The 22,973-nt window shown below is 46.1% G+C and overlaps 1 protein-coding gene across 1 annotated transcript in view; it reads right to left on the bottom strand.

Annotated features, from left to right (window-relative positions):
• Nucleotides 1-8,646: 8,646 nt before the first annotated feature.
• GPRIN3 (GPRIN family member 3) overlaps nucleotides 8,647-22,973 on the bottom strand; it is a 28,813-nt gene continuing 14,486 nt past the window's right edge. The window contains exon 2 of the mRNA XM_075421511.1: nucleotides 8,647-12,703. Coding sequence (XP_075277626.1) covers nucleotides 10,210-12,594 — 2,385 coding nt within the window. The 5' untranslated portion in view covers nucleotides 12,595-12,703 and the 3' untranslated portion in view covers nucleotides 8,647-10,209. The remainder of the gene's footprint in view (nucleotides 12,704-22,973) is intronic.

Below are 22,973 nucleotides of genomic sequence, written 5' to 3'. Positions count from 1 at the left end.
TTGCAGTAGCTATTCCAGCCTGTATGTGAGCCAGGCTAGAAAAAAAAATGCACAAAAGAAATGGGACAGGTTTTCTCCCTTCAAGCAAAGGAGTGGACATTATGAGATGGTTACTGCGGCTCTGTGGGAAGTGTGCCATCTCAGGGAAATATTCGGTGGAGAAAATATGACTGTTTTCTGCTCCACCTGTGCTGCCACAGGGGAGTGGGCCAGAAAATGTGGCTTTGGCTTTGCAAGGGCAGAGGGAGATGTGAGAGATGAGTGGCAGATGGGGAAAAGGCTACTCACCCACATCCACCCCAGGGAGCAGAAGCCATGTACCTGCTGTGGTGTTTGCACTCAGTTTGACGATCTCAGGACATGTCCCCAAATGACAGGAACTCACATTAAGAAATGCAAGACAGTTCCTAGTGCCACTTGTGGCAACATCCAAAAAGTGAAGAGCAGATGAGAGTGGCCAACCAATCACTTCACTCTTCCAAAAGGTCCTTCAATACCAGCTGAGCCAAGCTGGAAAGGTGCGCAAGCTTGAGAGGAGAGAGGACACTGCTTAAAATGGGTGGATGAAGGAGATACAGCCTGCTATAGCATAAGCTGTGCGGCGGGGAAGTTACGGTGAAAACCAGGAAAACTTTCCCAGCAGAGAAGTATATCAGCATGCAGAGCCATGGCAGTAAAGGCAAGGAGATAAACCTGTAATAAAGAATATTTCACATCCTCAAGCAAAAGTGGAGCATATACTATATTTGCATTTGCCTCAGATAGTTTGTAGGACTCACCTGATTACAATGTCTTGCTTCAAACTACCTTATAGCTCTCAGCTTTCTTAGCCAGCATTTCTCCTTTAAATAACTGTTTTACATAAAAATATGATGGTCACCTTGGGTGTGGGGGAGATATTGGGCTATGACCCGAGCAAGTGTCAGCCCTGTGTATTTCCCATTCCTTCTCTGCTGGAGCCAGGAGCAAACAGGGAAGCCTGCCCACCAGCCTCTGCCTACAGAGCAGGCGCTCAAAGCATCTGAAACCTAACGGGAGCCCAGGTGTTTCAGAAGGATGAGTAACCCAATGCAAGGAGCCGGTGTCTTCCCAGAGGCTTCTCCCTTAGCTTAAGACTTACTACACCTAAGCAATCTGTCTCATTAATTAGTAGCTCAGTAACTGTCCTTAAAAAAGGAAGTGATGCAAACATGAGGGAAGAAATATGAAGGTCTCCCAAATCGCAGGAGAAGCGGCTCCATGGGTGGTCTCACCTCTGCCGATTCCAAGATGGACCTCGCCTTTCCTCCTTCCCAAGACCAAGGTGATGCAGCCCAGCAGTCCCCAGATCAGCGCAGATGCAGGGGCTTCGCAGAAGCCAGCAGCCATTCTTACGCACCAGCCATTTCCTAACGGGTCCCAAGGAAAAGGTGGGTGCCGAGCGGTTGTGCTCCAGCTGCCGGGGTATTTTTCCCCAGCCTGTGAGAAACACGTCCTGATCTGCTCAGCTCGCTTATGTCTTTCTGATGTTATATAAGTGGATTTAGAGAAAAAGCAATGCCATGAGCAGGTTTCTAATTAGGAAAAGAAATAAATAGAATTATGGAATAAAGGCAGAATCTCAGCATGAATGACCCAAATCCCTTCCTTGTGCCACAGCCCACAGCAGGCTATTAGAAAGCATTTTTTTAACAAAAGTTAATTCATCACTAAGATGGCACAGCAGAGGCAAATTCCTTTACAGGCTGGCACCCACTATCCCAAGCTGTAGTTCCCACTGAATTTGATTCTTGCAAGTGTGAAGGACAACACTTTATGAAGCAGGGTACCCTGTGATGCCAGCAGCGGTACCGTCACTCCTACAAACACTGCTGAAATACGAGTAGCAATAGGGCATACGTTACCATTTCCTAATTTGCACCAAAAATGTTCTGTTGGTCCAAACACGCAGACTGTCCTTACTACTTAGAGTTGCCTACTGTGAGTTATCTACTATCACAAAGGTATAGGTATCTCCTTAACAGTGGCTTTCTTTGTGGAGACATGAAGCATGCACGGGTCTCCATGACCTGATCTCAACAGGAGATAAGAGCACCCTTCACTTCTCACGAATCAGGCGATATTTATCTAAATACTCCGCTGCAGATTTAAATGCCTACTTTTTAAAACATTGGCTAGAGAAACTAGCCATTTATGGTCCTCAAAGGAGTAATGTGAAATTTGATGAGGAAATCTCAAGTTTTCCGCTCACAGTACTGCCATCTACCAGAGAGTGGTTTTGATGGCGTTTGAATCCCTTAAGGCATGGCGGTTTCTTTAGCTGCCTAAAGAAGCGAAACAGATACCCCGGGATGTAGTGCTGCTGGTTGGAAAGCTCATGTCCTCAGTAAATCAGGTGATGAATGAACAAGAAGCCAGACTTATTCTTTATATATGCAGGCACTATCTCCCTGAAACTGCCATGTTATGTGGTATAAAATCTGTGTCAGATGGAAGATGTGTGCTGGCTTGATAGGATGCTAACTTATTTTCTGCACTGGTCCTTTACCTGCTGGGTCAGTCCTCTGGGGGCAGGGGTTCTCTAGGCCTTTTCCCTACTGCAGCAAGACTACAGGGATGAAGTAGGAAAGGGAGACCTCAGTTTTTCTGCCTACAAAGAGAGCTTGCCAATTGTGGCACACAGATGAATGAACCCAGCTACCGTAGGGAAACACCCTGCTCCTGGCAATTTGGGTTTGGGACTGATCTTTGACAACCACTGGCACGCAGGAACATGAACCCTGTGACAACGCATCCAGCAAAGATCATTATTAAAATACCCTGTGCGACTGCCTGAAGCACTGAGAAGTTAGTTGAAGTAGCCTGAACCCTAGCAGCCAATCACAAGACACAAGAAGTACAGAACCACAGCAAAGAAAACAGCTGTTTTTGGTAAGAGGGCTCCAGCTTGGGGAGAGCAGCCAGAACGTCCCTGGTAGCAGAGGCACCGTGCAACCACATCATGTCAGGGTCTGTTCTGCTCCCCTCCCCCAGCCATAGGAAAGAGTGCGCCGAGGTGGGGTCCTCATGCCCTCTAGTAGTAAACAGGCACATGGCAATACCATACCACCGGATCAAAATACTTCATTTTCATAGTCTGCTATCTTATGCTCGTTTGTATTATGAGATGAAACTTTATTGCTTTTTGGGGAGGAAAATGGGTTGGATTACTCTGATGCTGATGCTCTCGGCTTTGTGCGTGGTGTGCAGGCGTGCTGGTGGACGGCGGTGACAATTTGCTACAGCAGTGACACTGGAGGGTTAAAATGCTGCCCTTCCCACCTTGGCTCCTGGGCTGCTGAGCCAGATGAATAATGTGTTGCTGTGTGGCAAAGGGCTGCTGGAAGGCTGAGTGAATTCATCCAAAAGGGTAGAGTAGCGGCTGGCACAGAAAAAAATCCTGTGCTCACGAACAGCTGTGAAAAGGCAATGGCACTTACACGGAAGGAAGCAGGCGGTCTCTTCTCCGGCAGGGACAGCGTGTGGTGGCTTCCACTGCACTGAGCTTTGCCAGGTGCCAGGTCTCAGGCCTGAATTCCAAAAGCCCTTTGCAGCTGCTCTGTCTTACAGACATTCACAGATTTAGCCAGAATGGCCACACTTCAAAGTCCTTTCTTTTAACATGTCAGCCTACAAACAGAGACCCAGGATAATTAACACAGTGTTCATTTTATTGTACTCAGCATGGAAACCAGGAGATGTAAAACAGCAAAACATTAAATTCCTAAGGGACTCGATCGGGTGGGTAACATTGCTTTAGTATCACTGTAAGACTTCTTCACATGCAAACTTGTGTTGGTATGTCTCGAAGGAATGCCACAATATACCTGGAAGCCTAATACTAGCTTTACTTCGTACAGTACATGGTGTTCAGTCAGTGTAACTATAAAAATAATAAAGCCACAATAACATTAGTTGTCGTTAGAAGCCCCCAGGTTGGTTTTCTTCTGCTGCTGACTGATTCATAACCATCATTTTTGTGGTGCTTGCAACAGTCAGGAATTCAAAGTTCACCTGCACTCTCTCCCTTTAACCCTGGGTAGAAACTCCCAGTGCTTTTCAGTGTGCAACTGAGATTTTAACATCAGACTTCAGCCGTGATTTTATGTACCACGAACGCATGGATCTTTCTCTTCCATTCTACTGAAACTCCTCAGGGCAGTGTCTAAACCTGTGTTTGACATACTTGAAACTATTGATTATGAACTGGGCTAAGGGAAGGGTTGTCAGGAGGACCCTCCAGCAGAAGGGTCGCCTGTCATAGCAGAGCTGCTGAGAAGCATCTGAGAGACTCATATTCTGCAGCAGACGACTGCTGGAGACTTTGCTGGCAGAATTGTCATTTATTTCTACTCCAGAGAGTGTCAGTCTAACCAGAAAGCTAACAAAAACTTAAGGTTTAGTATTTCAAATGTAACTGATGTGAATCTGTTCCTAATGAGCTCAGATGCTTGCCATCACGCATAGTCTTTGTGCAGAAACCAGTTTGTACATACATGTGTGGATTTCCACAAAGCTCAGGAGCCAGTGCGCATCTGTGTACACCCCAGCCACTGCACTTTCTGTTGACAGTCTAGACACAGATGTTGGCCGACTGTTTTTCTTACACCTAGGGCTGTGGGAATTTTTTTAGAGACCAGATAAGCAGAAAATCCTTGTTTCTGTACTGCAGAGTGATCTAAACTTGCCTCAAAGTTATGGAAAAAACTAAGCTTCCAGCATTCAAACAGAAGGGCAAAGGGAAAAATTGTCTTAGACTATAAGTAATGCGTAAGACCTGCACGCATGTACACCACTTTTAAACATGGACACACGCACACATAAGCTCACCTACAGCAAACATATTCCTAGAGGAAAATCTGTTTCCTCTTTATGTGATTTGGCTGAGCAATAAAATAATTTTCTTCTTTAAAGAAGCCTGAATTGTGAAAGATACGTTCCACATTCCAAAATCTTCCTTGCCAGGATTTGATGCAAAATCCACATTATAAACTTCAGGAAGGAAGAGCTGCTCAGAAAAGCACAAAGCAGAAAAAACAATAAATCCCAGAGTTTATAAATAATTGGATAATACTGATTTCAGTTTGGCTCAATTCAGCTGTAATACTTCATTCTTTCTTTTAAATATCTGCACTGACTCAAGTGGGATAATTTTGGCCCCTAAGAGAACACTGCAGCTATTTTAATATATAGGACCTGACCTTCAGGCCAATGGACCACCACAGCATCCAGTGACACCAGAGATATTTGGTAGTGTGCAGCATTTGGATATGGATCTATGTGCATATCTTTGGGATGACTGAAAATACTGACCACTCATACAGGCATCACAGAGACACCAAAAAACAAACCGGCAGATATTGAAGCATTACAACAACGGGGGGAAGAAGGGGAGAGTTTCCTTCAGACCATAGCCCTTAACTTTCCAAGATCATGGAGCCTGACGATCAGTTGCCTCTCATTCAGAGCAGCCACCTCCATAAACTGGGTGTGAAAGACTTGCTCTGTCTTGGCAAGATTTTGCATTAATTTTTAAAGGGTATAGAAAGACAGACATGGAACAAGACAATGGAGCCAATAAGCTAATCAAATTTGTACTTTCATACAAACCTTGCATATAATTAGCTAAGTAGTAAAACACTGTTATGGTGGATTCCATCAAGTTTCCAAATGGAAAACCAGCAGCAGCCAACTTGAATTTTCCATCAGCTTCAACACTGATTTTCAGCTGGATTTCCACTTCTAACTTTAAAACTTCAACACAGTCATGAAATTCAAGATAAAAGCTAGTGTTTTCTTTAGAGCATATATTCACCTTTTCTGAATCCCTTAAATATACTTCTCCAAATTGTGCATTTTACAAGCTCTTACATGGTACCAGCAGTAATAAATTGAGGTTGTCTGCCTAGTGGTTTCGTTGAATCATGTTTGGATATATCTATACATAAGAGAAAAATATACAGCCTTTGGAAATGTCCTGTTTCCTAAAAGCCATGGGACACCAAGAACATGAAAAATCTGTGAGCTCAGAATGAACAAATGGGCAAAACTTAAGTAAAACATTGGCTTTACAGACATAGGAATGGGAATTCCTTGTGAAGCACATACATCAACTTCTTTTTGCTTCTTTTTTGGTCTCTCCCTCCCCATGTTGCTCAGCACTTACTTCCTGTATATTCATAAGAAGGTTTTCATTGTCTGAAATGGAGAAGACAGATATTCTCCTCCTTGTCCCTCCAGCTCTTTCCCCACTCTTCTTTCCAAACCAAAACAGCAGAAACGAGGCAGGACTTCAGCACTTGTGCCCAAGGCAACGCAAAGCTGGCGGACGCCAACCAAGGGCACACAGAGAGTGGTAGACATCACAGCCTCACACGAAACCCAGGACTATATTGCAAATTGCTTGCAGTGAGGTTCTCCTTCAACTCAGGTTTTGTACTGGCAACATCGAAACACGCTTATTCTCATCTTTCCTAGTGGAAAGCTCCTGAAGTGAAACTAGAAGTAAATCTTTCGCTCTCATTCACTGCTTTTATTAATGGTTTTGGCCATGTCAGCCTACCCAGAAGACACAACCAACAGGGAAGAGTTGCCTGACAATTATCTTGTTTCCCAAAATTTCTCATCTTGCAACAAACTCAATTTAAGAGTTGCTTGAACTGCCTAGGCTGCAACACAGGTCCTTTTTTTTTCATACAGATTTACTCTTGGGAATGACGAAGTATTTTCTGTTTTGAACCCCCTTTTTATTAGCCCAAATGGATTTCCTTGGTTGTTAACCATCCAACAAATGCAATCTGATTCTGAGTCACTGGACAAAGAGCAGGATGGTGGCACATGGATCACCCCCCCCTACCCTCTGCCATACCGCTACTCCAAGCACACTTTCATTTTTGACACTGACGTGACACCAGGAACAGTCTTTCTTGGCCAAGACCACTCACACACATTGTATTTGCTAATTGCTACACAAAACATGGTTCTCCTTTGCTGCTGGTGAAAGATACGTCATCCCTACAAGGATTCACATTGTCATCTAGACAGTGTACGCAGGAGAAAGCATAAACTACCAGTGTTAAACTAGCAGGTTGCCTGCAGTCTGCCCTAGCAAGGCAAAGTGAAAACCTAAACATTTTCCATGAGACGTGCTGGTGATTATCGACTCATTTTTGTGTGTTGGTTTTTTGGCACGTTATTGCTTGGCTTCAAACGCATGCCTGCAGGACTTCTGCACCCACCAGGCAGCATCACCGACATTTTGCAGTTGCTTTTTGCATTTGTATTTTCCCAGAATACAAAAGCACAGTGCTCAGCTGACCACTACTGTTTTTCCAGTTATGCCCATGCATTTGTTCAGATGCATCCACTTAGTAACTTGCCTGTTGGCATTTTGTGGTACATACGTATTGATGAAATTTTCCTGGAAGAAAGGTCATTTGTGGTGGGGAGGGAGGTGTGGGTGGACTGGCTGATGAAGACTCCCAGCTGGAAGCAGCTGCAGGGAACCAGGAGAGATCTCCCATTCCTCACGAAGAAGAGTTAATTCCAGTGCTGGCCCAGCATGCTGCTCATTCATTGCCAAGCCCAGTTCGGTCTCAATAAAGCAGCTCATAACAACATGCTAGAAATCTTTTTGGAGAGCTTAAGCTAGAGGATAAAGTTCATGGAAATCAGTGAATGCGCGATAGCCATTTATTCTCCTCTGGAAAAAAATATGACAATCCATTTATATATTCAGAATGAGCATATTTGTAAAGGGACAGGTTAGAGTAAGCTGGCTCACAACGCTACATCGAGGGGGACCGTGGGGAGGGACGGGATCTGAGCCAAGGGACACCACTTCGCAGGCAGACAGGCTGGGCAGCACCTAGCGAGGGAGGGGGCAGGAGGGAGGCAAAAGGAGCAGCGCGAAGCCTTGGACTTGGACAGGACACAGCAAACACCACGGACAACTCGGGGAACCTCTTCAGGGCTGACATGGACACAGCGTGGGAAGAGACACTGAACTTGTCATCTCACCTGACCTAATGAGACTGCTGATATTAATCCCCCACAAAATTTCACATGGAACTCACATTTCAGACACTGCTAGGAAGGGATGGAAACAGCAGTACTAACAGAAAAAAGGTAGGAGACTTTCCTCCTGGTAGGCAGAGGCGGGAAGACACTCTCTAATGTGGTATTTCATAATCAGCAATTCAGCAGTAAGTGGAAGAGAACTTGAAATAACGTACAGAAATGGAACAAGGACATGCCATAAAGCCGCCAAATACATACCAGAGGAAAACTCCAAGTCAATTCAGTACTGCGCCTAGGGGCAACACTTTTCAGTGAACTCGGTTAAAATATCACGTCCTACGGTATTTTAGCTCTCTTCTGGGGACAAATTGCCCCAAAACAGCTGCTTTGAAGGCTTAGCTGTTGACATACTCAAAAAGTCTGGCCTCCTAAATAAAAGGGGACCACCTCAGATCTACTTTACGGGGGGGCGGGGGGGGGGAAAGGAAAAGAAAAACATTCATTTACACTGTGTAAACCTGCAAGATTTGCAGAGTAAGTTGTAAGAGTAAGATCTACAGAGCAAGTCCGGTGTATGGCACTAGAGACAGAAATAAATTGTCATCACGATTCATGAAAAATCTTTAATGGAATAAAAATAACCCCTATTTAACTCTAGTACTCTGCAGAATTACAATATCCAAATCCTCAGTTCTTTGCAGGATTGAAAACTAAATTTTCTACAAACTACAAGTAGTTCCCCAGCCTCCCATCATGAACTCTAGCGGACAGAATAAAAAGCTAGTGGGAAACACATTTCCCAGGTTGAAAAATATTATTAAGGTGAGAAATGTGACCAACATACATTGAAACACTACTGTATATCACACTTCTGGAGAAATAGTCACTAAGCTACCTTTTATTAGCAGTTTCTACAACTTTTCTAACATCAGAAATACAGCAAAGATTGTCTCAAGATTTCAGTACTTCTGTAAAATAAATGTCTCAAGTTAACAGTATAATGGTTTATAATATTGAGAGCACTGGATAAAACAAAATACGCACAGGATAAATAAATGCTATTTGGTTTATGAAAGGCAGCAAGAAAAGCACCAAAATACTGCAAAAAAAAGCAGAGTTGGCTCAGGACTGAAAAGGAAAAAAAATCAGTGTTAACACACTAGACACGAAGGCTCACGGACCCAGACGGACAAGATAGCCTGCTCCTACGGGCAAACGTTACTGTGCACCTCCGGGGAGAGCAAAAAGATCCACATCACTTCAAAGAGCGACTTAGAGGAGAGGTGCTTGGCGCCGCTGGAGGCTGGGAGCAGGGGCTGCCCGCCCTGGCTGAGGAGCCAGGACGGCTCGCTGCTCTTGAGAGACTTGGCCGGATCGCCGCGGCGGGAGCGAGGGCACCGTCCCGTCGGACGTGGGTACCTGGACTGACGTGCTCCCTCACGCCTCGCCTGCCCTGTGTACACCGCCTGCTGATACCTTAAGCGCGGCTGATGCAGGGGAGAAAAAGCCCTCAGAATATATCCCTCTCTCACCATCTAGCCATCAGAATCCCGTTGACTTCACTTCTTCTCCCAAAGAGATAATCCTCAGCCTTGATCCTCAGTCTTTGCCTGGTTCTCCATTTCAATGGGAGGGGAAGATCTGGCTCCTTGGGGCTCACAGGAGAACGGTGATCAATGTCCGTGGCCTTTTCACAGACTTGCCTCAGCGTGGGTAACTCACCCACCAAGAAAGTCATCTTGCATTAGGTCTTCACAGCTGCTGGACCTTGGTTTCGCCTCACCCAGCTTCCCCCAGCCCACCCCTTTGTGTAAGACCTCATGATGCACACAAATAACTTCCCATAATAATTCTGACAATCTCTCTGCTTCTTGCTGTATCAGAAGGTGCTGCTCTCCCTGCAGCAAGGTGGCAATTTAAATTTGTGCTTTTGCCAAGTGCCTAGCTTTTCATTGGACAGTAGTCGGGACGGGGGCATAATGTGGGAATACACCAGCTGTGGCAACAATAACGGCGTGATAGAGTGCGTGGCTACTCAGAAAACAAAAGGGAATAATTTTCCGCTGTTGCTGCATCACAACCCCAAGAACACAACTGAACAGCAGGAGTTGAGACTCGAGCGGAGGGATTCTCTCTGCCACCACAGACACCTATGAACCCCTGCAAACCACATCAGTCCAACACAGAAGAGGGAGTGGGTCGGACGCAGCAATTAGGTCGCCTAAAATTCTGCAGCATGGACTGGAACACGTTGTGCTGCCTCCCCTTCAGTTTTTTATTTGAGGATGTATCAGAGGAAATGGATTTCCGGGTCTGACTGTTCTGGACCCGGATCAGTTTCTCGTGTTCCCGTATTTGTCTCTGTAAGTGGTTCTGGATGGCAATTCCCAGGGATTCCGGATCAAGGGAAGCACCGTAAACCTCCCACGTCATGCCTTGCTCATCCCAAACAACATCCCTGACATGTTTGGACTGCTTCACCCGCACATTTGCCTCCATGGCTGGCGTGGGCTGCTTCTTGTTTTCTCCCAAGTTTGGCAAAGCCTCAGCTGCAGCAGGAGGAGCTGCTGTGTGGAGCTCACATCTGGACTCCTTGGCCTGGAGGCCTTGCTGCCGGGGACCTGCTGATGTCTCCAAGGGAGGGGTGAGACGCGCAGAGCTCGCACCCAACTTGGGAGTCAGTCCTGCCTGTAGGCTCTGGCCACCAGCCATCTGAGCCTGGCCAGTGACTCCATGGTCTCTGCTCTCCTCCTTCTCACCTGCATCCTCCGAGCATGCCTTTGTGCAGACAGCAGCAGGCTGGATGCTAACATTCATCCCTCCTTTACCATCAAGCACCATCGAGTTTTCTCCCCTTGGTTTTACCACAGATTGATTAGGAACGGCTTCCCTTTGACTTGCACCCTTACACTGCGCAGTTTTTTGCTCAGAGCTGCCCAGGACCTCTTTCTGCTTGACTTCTCCATCTGTGCTACAGAGTGAAGGTAACCGGCTGGTTCCTGCGTCATGGACAACATCTCGCATGTTGTTCTCGGTTCTTGGGACAGCGGCAGTGGAAGTGGTGCCTGGTTCACCATCGCCAGACCCAGACTGTGCTGGAGTTTTATTACTGGAGTCAACTGCAAGCTGCTCCACAGGGATGGGCTTTGGTGGGAGTGGAGCATCCATCGGCAGCCGAGCAGCATCTTTGCCATCATGGGCTGCACCGGTCATTTCAGCATTACCCATAGACGACCCTTGGGAGGTAACGGCTGCAGGGGACAAGGGCAGAGCAGGTTTTGCATTATCTGCTGAGGCTGGAGACACCATGTCAGATGGGACTCCAGTCAGTTTGTCAGGCTGAGTTTGGCCCGAAGCAGTCACAGCCATAACAACAGTCGGTTTTGATGTGATACCAGGAGAACACGGGGACTTTTGTTGTGAGGACAAACTGTCAGTAAGTGCAGACTGGCTCAGCCCCACACCTCCTTGGTAAATTATGTGCAGTTCTTCCTTCTCCTCTGGAGGAGGATTCCCTTTTAAGAAGGCAGCAAGGATACTGGGGCTGGTGGAAGCTGATCTGCTCTCCATGGTAGCCACAGCCTGAACCTCAGCATCTCGCCACGTCCTGCTTACTGCTTCCTGAGTTGAAGAGCCGCTCTCGGACTGCACTGTCATTGTACCTGTTTCTCTGAATTTGGAGAGCTGTGTGGGGCCTGAGCTCCCCGGCTCGGTGCCCGCATGGCGTATGGGACACGGACTCTCGTGGCTAGATTGGGCTGGTGCCTTGTTGCTCTGCACCGCTTTGCTCTTATCCGAGGGATGCAACTGCGCGGTGTCCGCAGCCCCGCTTTTTGCCTCCAAGCCAGTCTGTGGGACTCTCCCCAGGTCAGCTTCAGTGTGCCTCACTGGCAAGGCTGACTGACACGCAACATAATCACTTTTTTCTGCTCCCATGTCTTTTTCCCCTCTTTGCAGAAGGTTTGCCTGAGAAGTACAACAGGACTCATTGCCCCTAATAGGGTCGCCCGGGGAAGAATAATTTAACACCTCAAGTGCCGGCTGCTCATCAGTCCCCTGAGGTTTCAAGGCAGAGTCATCCATTTGCATCAGGGAGCTCGTTTTGACCCGGCTGCCTTGCACAAACTGCCGGGAGCTTGGCGGTGCTGGCATCGGCTCTGGCCCCGGCCCCGGTGCGGGGGCTGCTGCTGCTGCAGCGGGGGGTGGCGTGGCTGGTGCCCGGCTGCCCGCTGCCCCGGAGCAGCCCGCAGGCCCTACGGCTGCTGGATGCCCCTCTGCAGCTCGGCTGGTGAGCCCGGGAGGAACGGCTTCCCGCTGGCTAGCATCGTCCTCAGGGCTCTGCTCGCACCTCTGCGCGCTGGCAGCCGCTGCGCATCTCAGGTCGTCGAACAAGCAAACTCCGGACGGCGTGCACGGGAAGCCATTGCTGGCCCTCTGTCCGCTTGGCAGCTGGGGCTGGTGCTTCACAGGCTGCAGGTCTCCCAGGCAGCCCTCCTCTGCAGGAGCTGTGACTGGGGAAAGCTTAGCTGCTCTCAGAGGATCTGGTACAGTCCCCATGGACTGTCTCCGGCATATGGTTTGCCCTCAGCTTCCCCTTGGAGTTTTCTCGCAGGGCGGTGGGTACGATGGGGCACGCTGTCGGTGACAGGTTTCCTGTAAAGCTAATCTGTTAATGAAAGAAATACAGTGTTAGCAGCGGTCAGACTTGAGAAGAAAAAGTACCCAGAACAGGTTAATTTTACAGCTTGGAGAGAAATACTTGCAGGCAAGGGGGAAAGTGAAGCACCTGATCCTGCCTAAAAGTCACATAAAAGACATGGATTTCAAGGATCTCCCAAGGTCCTGATGGAGAATATAATACTAGGGACAAAGCAAAACATCTGCCCTGTTGTTGATACATTAATGAAAACATAATGACATGCCAAGAGGGAGGCCAAAAAAAAGAAATACGAAGTGAAAGCAGGGATGAATGGGAAGGGGAGCAAACTGTGTGTGGAAATTTGAGGTCACAAAATAAACTCACTGCGACAAAATTGTCTAGCAAGCCATCTGTGGAAGGACAGGTGCTACCTTGCCTGTTGCACCTGTGTGGAGAACAGCTCCGATGCCCACACTGTGACCTGAATGGACCCCACGCCTTCGCCAAGCACCAGTTCTCCCACCTTCTCATGCAGAGACCTTCTCCAGCTCCACTACCAACAAGGATCTGCTCACAGAGGGCAACAGGTCAATACAGACTAATGTGGATGAACCCAAATCTCTCTGGTAAAAGGAATACAGAGGGACAACAACCTACTAGGTGGTGCAGATAAACACCAAGAGAAGCTGCTGCGCTACACAGCACCGGGGCTGTGTACGTACTTAACTGCTTTCACATATAGATCCTTCAAAATCATTATAAGGGAGCCAGCTTGATTAATAAACGGGGGCACAGATGACCTAGAAATCAATTTACGAGCAGGTGGTATGAAACTAGAAGGGGAACACTGAAGCACTGCAGAGCAGGAGGGGCCCATGCCATACCCAGTAAAACACTGGGGAGGGATTTTAAGCAGGTGGAGCAGAATTATCCAGGTTGAAATCGGGCCAGGACTGCGGAGAAACCATCGCTTCAAACAAGAGGTGATCTCCAAATGTGCCTGCTGGCTGGGCTTTCAGAAGGACTTAGTGCTGCCCAACTCTGACCTTGCTAGAGGTCAAGGGCTGGATCCCTGTCAGTGTCAGCAAAGCAGTGGTGACCAGTGATAAAATCCCCCCCAGCCTTCCTTTAAATTGCAGGCTACCTATGCTCATTTAAGAGGTATTCCACAGCTTATGCTGCCAGCAAAGCATAGGTGTGAGACCTGGGAGACACCCTGAACATTTCGTTTTATGTTAACCAGAGGGATGATGCTGGGAGAATTACCGTACCTCTGTGTGCCCATGACTCTGCAGGCACAGAGCCGGGTCTCCTCTGCTACATTACCTGGGAGACGCTGCTGGAAGGAGCTGTGCCATCGCTCAGTTGTTCCAGACCCTCCCTACCCCCTAGCACAATCAGCAAAAGCCCTTTCCAGAAAACATCCCTACCCTCCTTTTCTCTCTCAGCCTGAACAGCAGTGGGATAAATTCCTTAGTTTCTGTAAAATTAATCCTAAATTTCAGCATCTTAGGGTACTTAGAAAGAGCAACAGGAGAAAAATGCTCAATGAAAAGAAAATTAAAACAAATACAGCCAGTCTATTTTTCTAAGAAAAGGAAAAGGCTGTGACTTATTACTTATTCATTAAGCTTTATGTCTTCCAGCTATTAATAATTTATTGTTTTTATACTGTCTCTTTGGGCTCTGTCCAACCACCGATATACAGAGTCTGCTGGGTTAAACCAGCCCTGGGAAATTGTGACCCTGCCCCTGAAGGATCCCGAGTTTCTTAGCTGCAATCTGTGATAGCAGCCCTGCATCACTCCAAAACGGCTTTCCGGCAAGGCTAACGATTGCTTAGCTTTTTGAGAAAAACTGAGTTTAAACCAGACTGCAAATCGGTGGAAGTTTGTGTCCACCTACAAGATATCTTCACTGTAAAGCCAGCCAACATGGTCCTGAAGCAAAGGAGAGCCGTTCCAAGTTCACGCTGTTGTACTATGAACGTCTAACGACCATGAGGAGAGGAGCCGATGGCTTGGGTATCTGTTTGTCTAAATTCCATTACTCTGTTCTTTCCTTTTCCAAACATCGATGCAAAGCAAACCAGTATATACAATTGGGCAGGTCACATTTCTTTTTTTTTTAGATCCAGAGTTTATTTAAGAACAACTAAACAAATAATGGAACAAAACCAATGCCCAAATTTAGGATGAAATGTACTACTTGGCAAACAGTTTCAGAAGAAATAAAGATGGCACAGCAAGTTGTTTGGCTCTTCACTACACAAAACCTGGGAAAGGCAATCTACACGCCAGATCACTGGCTTTAACTCATACCCACTCAATGGAGGAATGATCCCTAATTTTTCATTTAAAGGAAATAGTTCTGATCTGAACCCCCACATGAATTCTCCCCATCTGTTTTGTGGCTCTTCACCAGCACCACTAGAAACACACATTTAAACGACTGCCACATGTGCCAGTTAAAAGCAATTCTGCTACTGAGTCCTCAACATATAATGTTGACAGGGGAAATTCTGGCTCAAAAACCCCACATGGACCTATTGTCTGATGTGGGACAACAGAGCACAACCCAGACATTTCACTTGACCCTTGAGCATGAGTTGGGGGGCTGGGTCATTGTACTGCCTGGCACAACTCTGAAAATGAGTTAGTTTATGAGAATAAGGTTTTTATAAAGACTTTGTTGTCAAAGTCATGGAAGCTATTTTCTTATTAGACTTTTCACTAAGTCATCCTAATGACGGAAGCCTAAGGCACTGTGGCAGTCTAAATAAATGCAGGAATTTTTGACAATCCTCTTTCTGAATAATTAATAGAAATCAGAATGAAATGTAAGTCTTACATAAGAGAAAAGCAAGCAAAACCAACTAATTACAGAATTGGAAAGGCATTTTTATTATGGGAGTCTTATTTATGATTATTATCTCATTTTTATTAGTGGAGTCTTATATATAGGAGTGAAGAACAACACTAGGACCTGTGGGCAACACCATTCAACTGCCAAGCCAGTGAGGATTTAAACTAACAAGCAACACTGACTGCAAGCAAATACCTAGAAGAAACAGAAATACAAAACTCAGTAGTAGGCCAAAAAACATGTCAAAACAAATCAAGATGCTGATGAATTTTTCAAGTGTTGTATGCCTGACCTGGAGCAATCTTCCAAAATTTTCTTTCATCTGGAGGTGAAATTAGTATCTCCACAAAGGTCAAAATCAATTTTTAGCAACAAGAACAGATTTTCTACATCCACAGAGTTCCCCTTCATTGTATTCTTTCAGACCAAAATCAGTCTGCCTGACTGTGTCAATCTCATCTCAACACAGAATTTTTCTGGACCTTTTGTAACAGGAAGTTTCTAACTTTGACAAAGACAATGTTTGGCTTATATGGTCTGGGAGGTTCCCTCCATGTCCAGCAGACCTTCATGAACTCTTGTCACTGATTAGATCATCTTTATGGGCTCTAAAAAACCCCAAAACCCAAACCTCAGGAAGTTTCCAGGCAACTCAATGCTGACAACGTAAAGAAACTCCTACTTCTTTCAGTAACACCCATCCCCCAAGAAAACATCACAAATTTCCCTCTTGCTGCTTATGAGAATGTCAACAAAACCAGAAAGGCTACACATTTAATAAAACAAGAAATTTTCAAGAAATTCTGTCATAAGATTCTGCTTCCTATTGCCTCTTGAAAAATCTGAAAAAGTGCAAAAGCACAAATAAGATTACCATCATCTCCACCTACCCTCAATTTTAAAAAGAATTTACAAACAAATAATGAAAAACATTTAAAAAGCAGCTCACAAGCTAATCAAGCACCCCCTCCCCAATTCTGGATTCTCATCAGCTTTCCTTTCCTTGAGCCCCCTCTTCACCCTCGTCTCTACAAATGGAAGAACTGTATATTTGTTCGTAACAGTTCTAATCTCATCACACTATCTCTCAGACCCTCACAAAAATCAGCATACAGCCGCAACGGTTAAGGACACAGATAAACATCTGCTGAAGCAGGATTTCATTCTCCCTTCTTTTCTCCTGATCTAAAGAAAAGACAATGGCATGCCCTAACTCATATTAGACCACTGATTGTGTAGAACACAAAGCACATTTCTTTAAATTTTTAACATACACATGCACTTGCACCCTTCTGATTCTGCACTCAGTGATTTTTTTTTCCAGCTCATTAAGCTGTTGTTCTCTGTAAACTCTGTGACTTCCTCTTTTTAGTGTCAAAGGGTGTTTGTTATTCTGTTATTCTGTGAAATATTCGCTTCATGGGTTATTTTCTCTTAATTATCTGTGGGACTGAAGACTGGCACTACAAATGAAGGACAGCACAAACCAAGGACATACACATTAAAATACAAAAGATGTTGCCCGAAGAGGTAAGATACAAGATCCACAGCTTCCATCTTTCAGCATGCTTTGGGATGCTGACAGGAGACAGACTCATACGCTACAGTCACGGGGAAGCAAGAGGCGACAGGGGATGCCCACAGATACCTTGCATACATGTGGTTGCCACAAAAGATGGGGTTGGCATTTCAAGGAGAAGGTGCACGAAGTCCCACTTGCCCTTCTACACCTGGGGACCACAGATGTTATTGCAGGCCACACCTGCGAACGCTGCAGCACCCCGTGCCACAGACAGACAGGGAGGTGGATGGCAGAAGCAACAAGTTCAACGCCACGGGGCTGCAGCATCCTCCGTGCAGATGCTCTACAAAGCGGGTAACCGTAGGTGGCGGTTTGCTTTTGACTGGCCTCTGCTGATTCAGTTAGCAGAACTGCTGTGACACGTTAGCAGACACTGCAAAACATCTATTTATTCCCTCACTATCCAGTGAACCGATATGGCTTTACTCAGCCCAGACGGACAATAGCCTATTGCTAGACTGCTTTCAGTGCCGTAAGGTGTTTTCTGCCCTTTTTCACTATTCACCTTTTTCTATTGCTGCTTGATGCTTTTCTGCTACCTTATACTAGAAGTCACCTCAACTCCGCTCACCAGCTGAACCCATCATCATGGTATCTGAGCACTTTTGTTGCAACATCTGGGCTCAGGGCCAGCTGTTACGGCCCCGCTCAATAGTATGACCATATCAAGGTCATACTAGTTCACACCCGAAGCCTTGTTTGACTCTGTCACATCTGCCCTGAGGACAGAAACAGGGCAAGATATGATAGATGGTCTGTGTCCCATTTGTGCACTCACTCTTACGTTCTCTTAAATGGCCTTAAATGGCCGGTTGGGTCAGTCACAGCCCTCTAGAAGGAGAAGGGAAGACAGCTCAGCTCAATGGGCCACGGAGCAAACGCTGGAGGGGAAGCTGAGAAGGCACCGGGACACGGCAGCCCCTGCAGCAAGCATCCAGCCAGGCACCAAGGGTGACAGGAGGAGTTTCACAGGGACCAGAGAGGACCAGGCAGTGTCATGTAGCTCAGGAGCCCCTGTGCTGGCTGCAACCCTGCCTAGGAGCAAGGGCCTGCCTACAAGGACTTGTTATCTTACCCATTTATTTTTATATTTCACCATATTAAAAATTACATTTCCCATTTGTGCGTTTTTAACTCTAAGTATGCGTGGGTTTATTTGAAAAGCTTTTCAATTATTCTTGTTGTTTTTGGGGATAGGGACATTTGCTTTAGAAAAAAGTCAGATCTTCTTGAAGGCTGTGGCCAGCCTGAAGTCCCGGCACACAGAGACATGGATCGTCTGTACGCCCTTCCTGCTGCTGGCCATCAGGAGTTCAAGGATTTTCTGAACTGGAGGACACACTTTAATCACCAATTGGAAACGAATGCACGTCTATTTCTGAAACCCCTTTGCATATTTGGCCTATATGAAATGCTGTGGCAACACACATGCGCGTGCCCCGTGAGAAAAGGACCTTTATCTGCACAAGCCTGCTCACTGAAGTTTGGGCCACTCATTTTAGCATCACAGCAAACACCACCCAACAAAACCTCAGAGCCCCTCCTAAAACCCTTCCCAGCACCTGTGCTGGAAGCACTTTTTAACCACCCGTGACGTACGCCACAATACTAAAGCAGCTGAAACTACCAAGTGAACCACAGGAGCAGCCCCGAGGAAGACCCAGCTCCTGCCAGGGCTCCTGGGGCGCAGCCTGGCTCCTCACCGGGTGCCGAGATACAGCCCGCAGCGCCTAGCAGGTCTGCTCGCGTGGGCCTCGAGACATGACGCCAAAAAATGGAACAGGCAGAGGGAAAAATGGGAAACGAGTCCAAAAGGAAAAACAGAGGGTAAGTACTTAAGGAAAATGTCAGGCTCTGCTTGTCCTTGCTCTGTAATGGTAATAAACCAAGGAAAATCGGGTGAAACATTACGGGCAAGATGCACTGCCATTTTTTGCCGAAAAGAGATGGCTGCCAATCGGCCTGACAGCTACTGAAGATTCATCTAGCAATATTTTGTACAAGCTGAAGAACTGTATTTTTCTGGTTGTTGACTCCTCTCATCTTGCATCTCTCTGCCAGGTATAGGCTTTAACTCTGCAAAGTGCAGAACATGGGAGCTCCACTTTAGAAGGACAAAGCTCAGCTTAACCCACTGCCCACAACCTGCAGAGGAGAAAATGGGTTAAGCCAGTCCTACCAAATGGCACAGCAGCCTCTAGGCCTAATCCAAAGCAAAGCAAACCGCTTTGCATGTTCAGGCAATCATGATCCTACGATTCTATGATTCACCTCCACACCCTTCTCCCCACGCTGTCCCTCCTCTGCCTCATGTGTCCGTCCTGCCCCTCTACTTTCCCACTCAGCTCAAGCTCTGCTGTGGTCTGGAGTATCCTCCCGGCCAGCATCCTCCCCGCATGGGGCTGCAAAGACAGGGTGTCTCTTCGCATGCCTGCTCCCAGGGTTACAGCACCTGGTTAAAAGGCTTCCTTCGGCGAGGCGTGTAAGTATGTGAAAGTCCCTGCTGAACACCAACCTTGTTGCAGAACACTGCCAAGAGCCCGTCAGTCTTTCTCCTCCAAGGTGAAAGGGAAGGATAAATGGCTTTATGAAAACAGTCAAATCAAACAGCAACTACACCAACTGGCAGCCAGCTGCAACAGCTGCATAAGCTGCAGCAACACTTCTACCTCAGATCCTCGGCCACCCTAGAGGGAATGTGACATGTGGATAAAACCCACAGGGATATGTATTTTGCTTTTTTTCCTCCTCCCTTAATTGTATGTTATTATGTTTAGCCTCATCATTTATCAGCACATTTTTTTTATTTTAGTATCTGACACTGGAAGTGACGTTTAAGGAAACACAGCCTGACTTCAAGAGTAAGCCACATTTCAGGAGGAACATCTGCACGCATGCTCCTGACACGTGCACATGAGAGGAAACCAGCAACCTGCTGTCCACATCGGGCAGGTGACTCCTTTTCCATAGTTCACTGCCACTTTGTTTTTCTTCAGCTTATTATTGAGTGAAAACAAGAAGTGATGGTTGAAGAATGGGAACAGGAAGGTTGTACGGACCTTTCAAACACCACTTTCATGTTTGATGTTGAAAGCAACAGAATTGCCCATCAACCAAGTGGAAATTTAATTCCTTATGTATCCCGCTATCTTTTCTGTCTGATAAAAACGTGGTGAACTCTAACACCTCGTTAATGCATTTCATGCAACTGAATGCATTTGAACATTGATGGGTGACACGCAAAAGCACTGTTTTGAGAGAGCAGTTTAACAATAGCCAACCATAAATACCCTTTTCCTACACAGCAATGCCAATGTGACTTCATTATAAAGCAGAGTGATCATCTTTATGGGTGAAAGCACAACGATGGCTTTAGTGCCCATGCAATTCTTGCGTTCTCTGCTAAGACTCCCAGTCAACTAGCAGCAACCAGGATGGTGACATTTATGTGGACATCCATCTATTGGGAGCTGCACCAAGACCAAATCCCATTTTGTGTGGCCCGGAAAACATAACTACTGTTGAGTAGGTGTCTTGGAAAGGGTGGCTCTGTGGGACAAAGGATGTTACCTACTTATAACATGCTTTTGGAGTCTCAGAAGAAAACATCCTGAATTTCATGATGACCTTCTGCTTAAGAACATTCCCCCAGTGCACTGAATGCGAACACTCACCACATGCTGAAGCAGTCCCAGTAGTGGTGGTAGCACTCTAGATAATCAGGTCTGATTTGCTGCTGACCAACCATATTATTGGTGTCTGGAGAAGTGTATTGTAGCAGCACTTTTTTTTTTTAATCAGCCTTGCAAGTAAGGAAATTTTGCCTTGGATGAGCTAATAGCAGGAGGAATGTCTTTTGCATAAGGTGAAACCCAATGACAACATTCAACTCTCATGCACCATCTGAAAAATTTTGTTCTCATATATCAAATTATTTTAATGAAGATGCTAGGCTCAATATTAGAAAAGGAAATAGATCCATACATAACGGGCACCTGGCAAAGGACACATCCATTGTCGTTTACAGGCGTTCTCCTAACAGAAAAGAACTACTCCAAATGGCATGTAATTAGAGAAGGATGCAGAGCCTAACCAGTCATTACTGTAACAGAAATTTGCGGTAGCATGTGATTAACCTAAGAAAGGCACGATGATGATCTCATCACGTCTGCTCTTGCCTCCTGGCTATCAGACACACAACTGATGTGAATAAAGAGGCTGCCAGCTGAAACTGCTATCACCGTGGCTTTTTTTTTTAAAAAAGAAAACAGTTAAAAATATCTTGCCTTCTTCCTGCAGCCACCTCAGCAGTTGCTTCCTGTTTCTTCACAGTCTCACTTTGCTCTGCTGCTGTCTGCCATTGACAATAAGGGCGGTAAAAAGAACAAAATAATCTCCTTAGTAAACCGTCTCCTGCTAAACACCCTCTCAAAAAAAACATGCGAGGAAGCACCATGTGCTGGGACTCTTTTTGTCTGATGTATTGAGGCTCAGCAGGAAACCAAATGGCTGCAGGTTGGAAGCCTTCAGTGTTCAGAGATAAAATTGGAGGAATTCAGTGGTATCTTTACAATGCCAGTAAATGCTCTTTTGAGGGCAATGACTCAAACCTGTATATCCAGCTAAGGACTCTCACCCGCTCACCTCAGTCACATGAGCGTACAGTATGAGTTCAGTGGGACCGTTAGGTGAAAAGCTGTCATCTCAGTCTCAGACTCTTCTTTCTTTACTTGAGGCTATAAGCTTTATTTTGCCGAACATCGACCCCAGTGGAACTGGAACAAACCAGAGACCAGCACCTCATTCGTTATTATTCTTCTAACTGACGAGGTACTGCAAGTAGGACACAGGGAAGGCAGGAGGTGCTAACCAACCAGGGACAGGACGATACATCCTAAATGTCACCTTACAAAGCCAGGAAAAACGTCACTTGTCATGTACTACAGATAGTCTGTGACACCATCATTTTTTATATCCTGAAATGACGGAAGAGCCTCACCCTATACACAGTGCTGCAGCCATGTGAGGGCTTCCAACCATTTGACCTTAATGTAGGCAGATGCTAGATAGGAACATGTTGGTAGGATACTACACCTACAAACCACAAGATTTCTCCTTCAGTCTCCACCCAGACCCGGCAGAAGGTGTTGAAAGACACATCTGAGCAACCTCCCAGATGACAGCTACTGCCACCACAGCAGATCTGATCAGGTAAAATTGAGAGAAACTTAATATTCTGGCTCTTGGCTTGAGAAAAAGGAGGTTTTAGCACCGATACCAGTTCAGTATTGGTAAAAATCAACTCCCAAACCTTACCTCACTAATTGTGAGTCCTGAAATTCACTCTATAACCAGAGCACTCTTCAGGACAAGGAGAGGCTCTGAAGTTGTCTCCATCCACCATGTGGATGTGCTTGAACAAAGAGACTGCAGTGCTTTCCCAGGGTGAAGAAGCCAACTCAGTGACCAAGTCACTATCTCAACACCTCTGCCTTCCTGCAGCAAAGAAAAACACCAACAGCTGTGCTGTACAAGGGCGTATTTTAGGAACAACTCCTTATTTGCAGTCTATCCCACAGGTGTCTGATGCTAATAGCTTTTCAGAATTGCCCTTGCAGGCAGCCCAGGGGTGTAAATATCTCTCACGCTAACAATCACAGGAACCATCCTCTCTTCTATTAGAATTGTCTCCTAACAATGGCTTATTCAAAACAAGTATTTTTATCCTTAAGATTCAATGTGCTTCTGTCCTTCCAGCCCCAACAAGGGGGACTAAGGTACCCAACTGTCTGCAGCCCTTTAGACTATGTTTTAAATGTAGATTTTCACAAGTTTAAGAATAATTACATT

The sequence above is a fragment of the Opisthocomus hoazin genome, chromosome 5 (genome assembly GCF_030867145.1).
Source record: "Opisthocomus hoazin isolate bOpiHoa1 chromosome 5, bOpiHoa1.hap1, whole genome shotgun sequence".
Taxonomy (NCBI): Eukaryota; Metazoa; Chordata; class Aves; order Opisthocomiformes; family Opisthocomidae; genus Opisthocomus; species Opisthocomus hoazin.
This window is presented reverse-complemented; position numbering and strand designations above follow the sequence as displayed.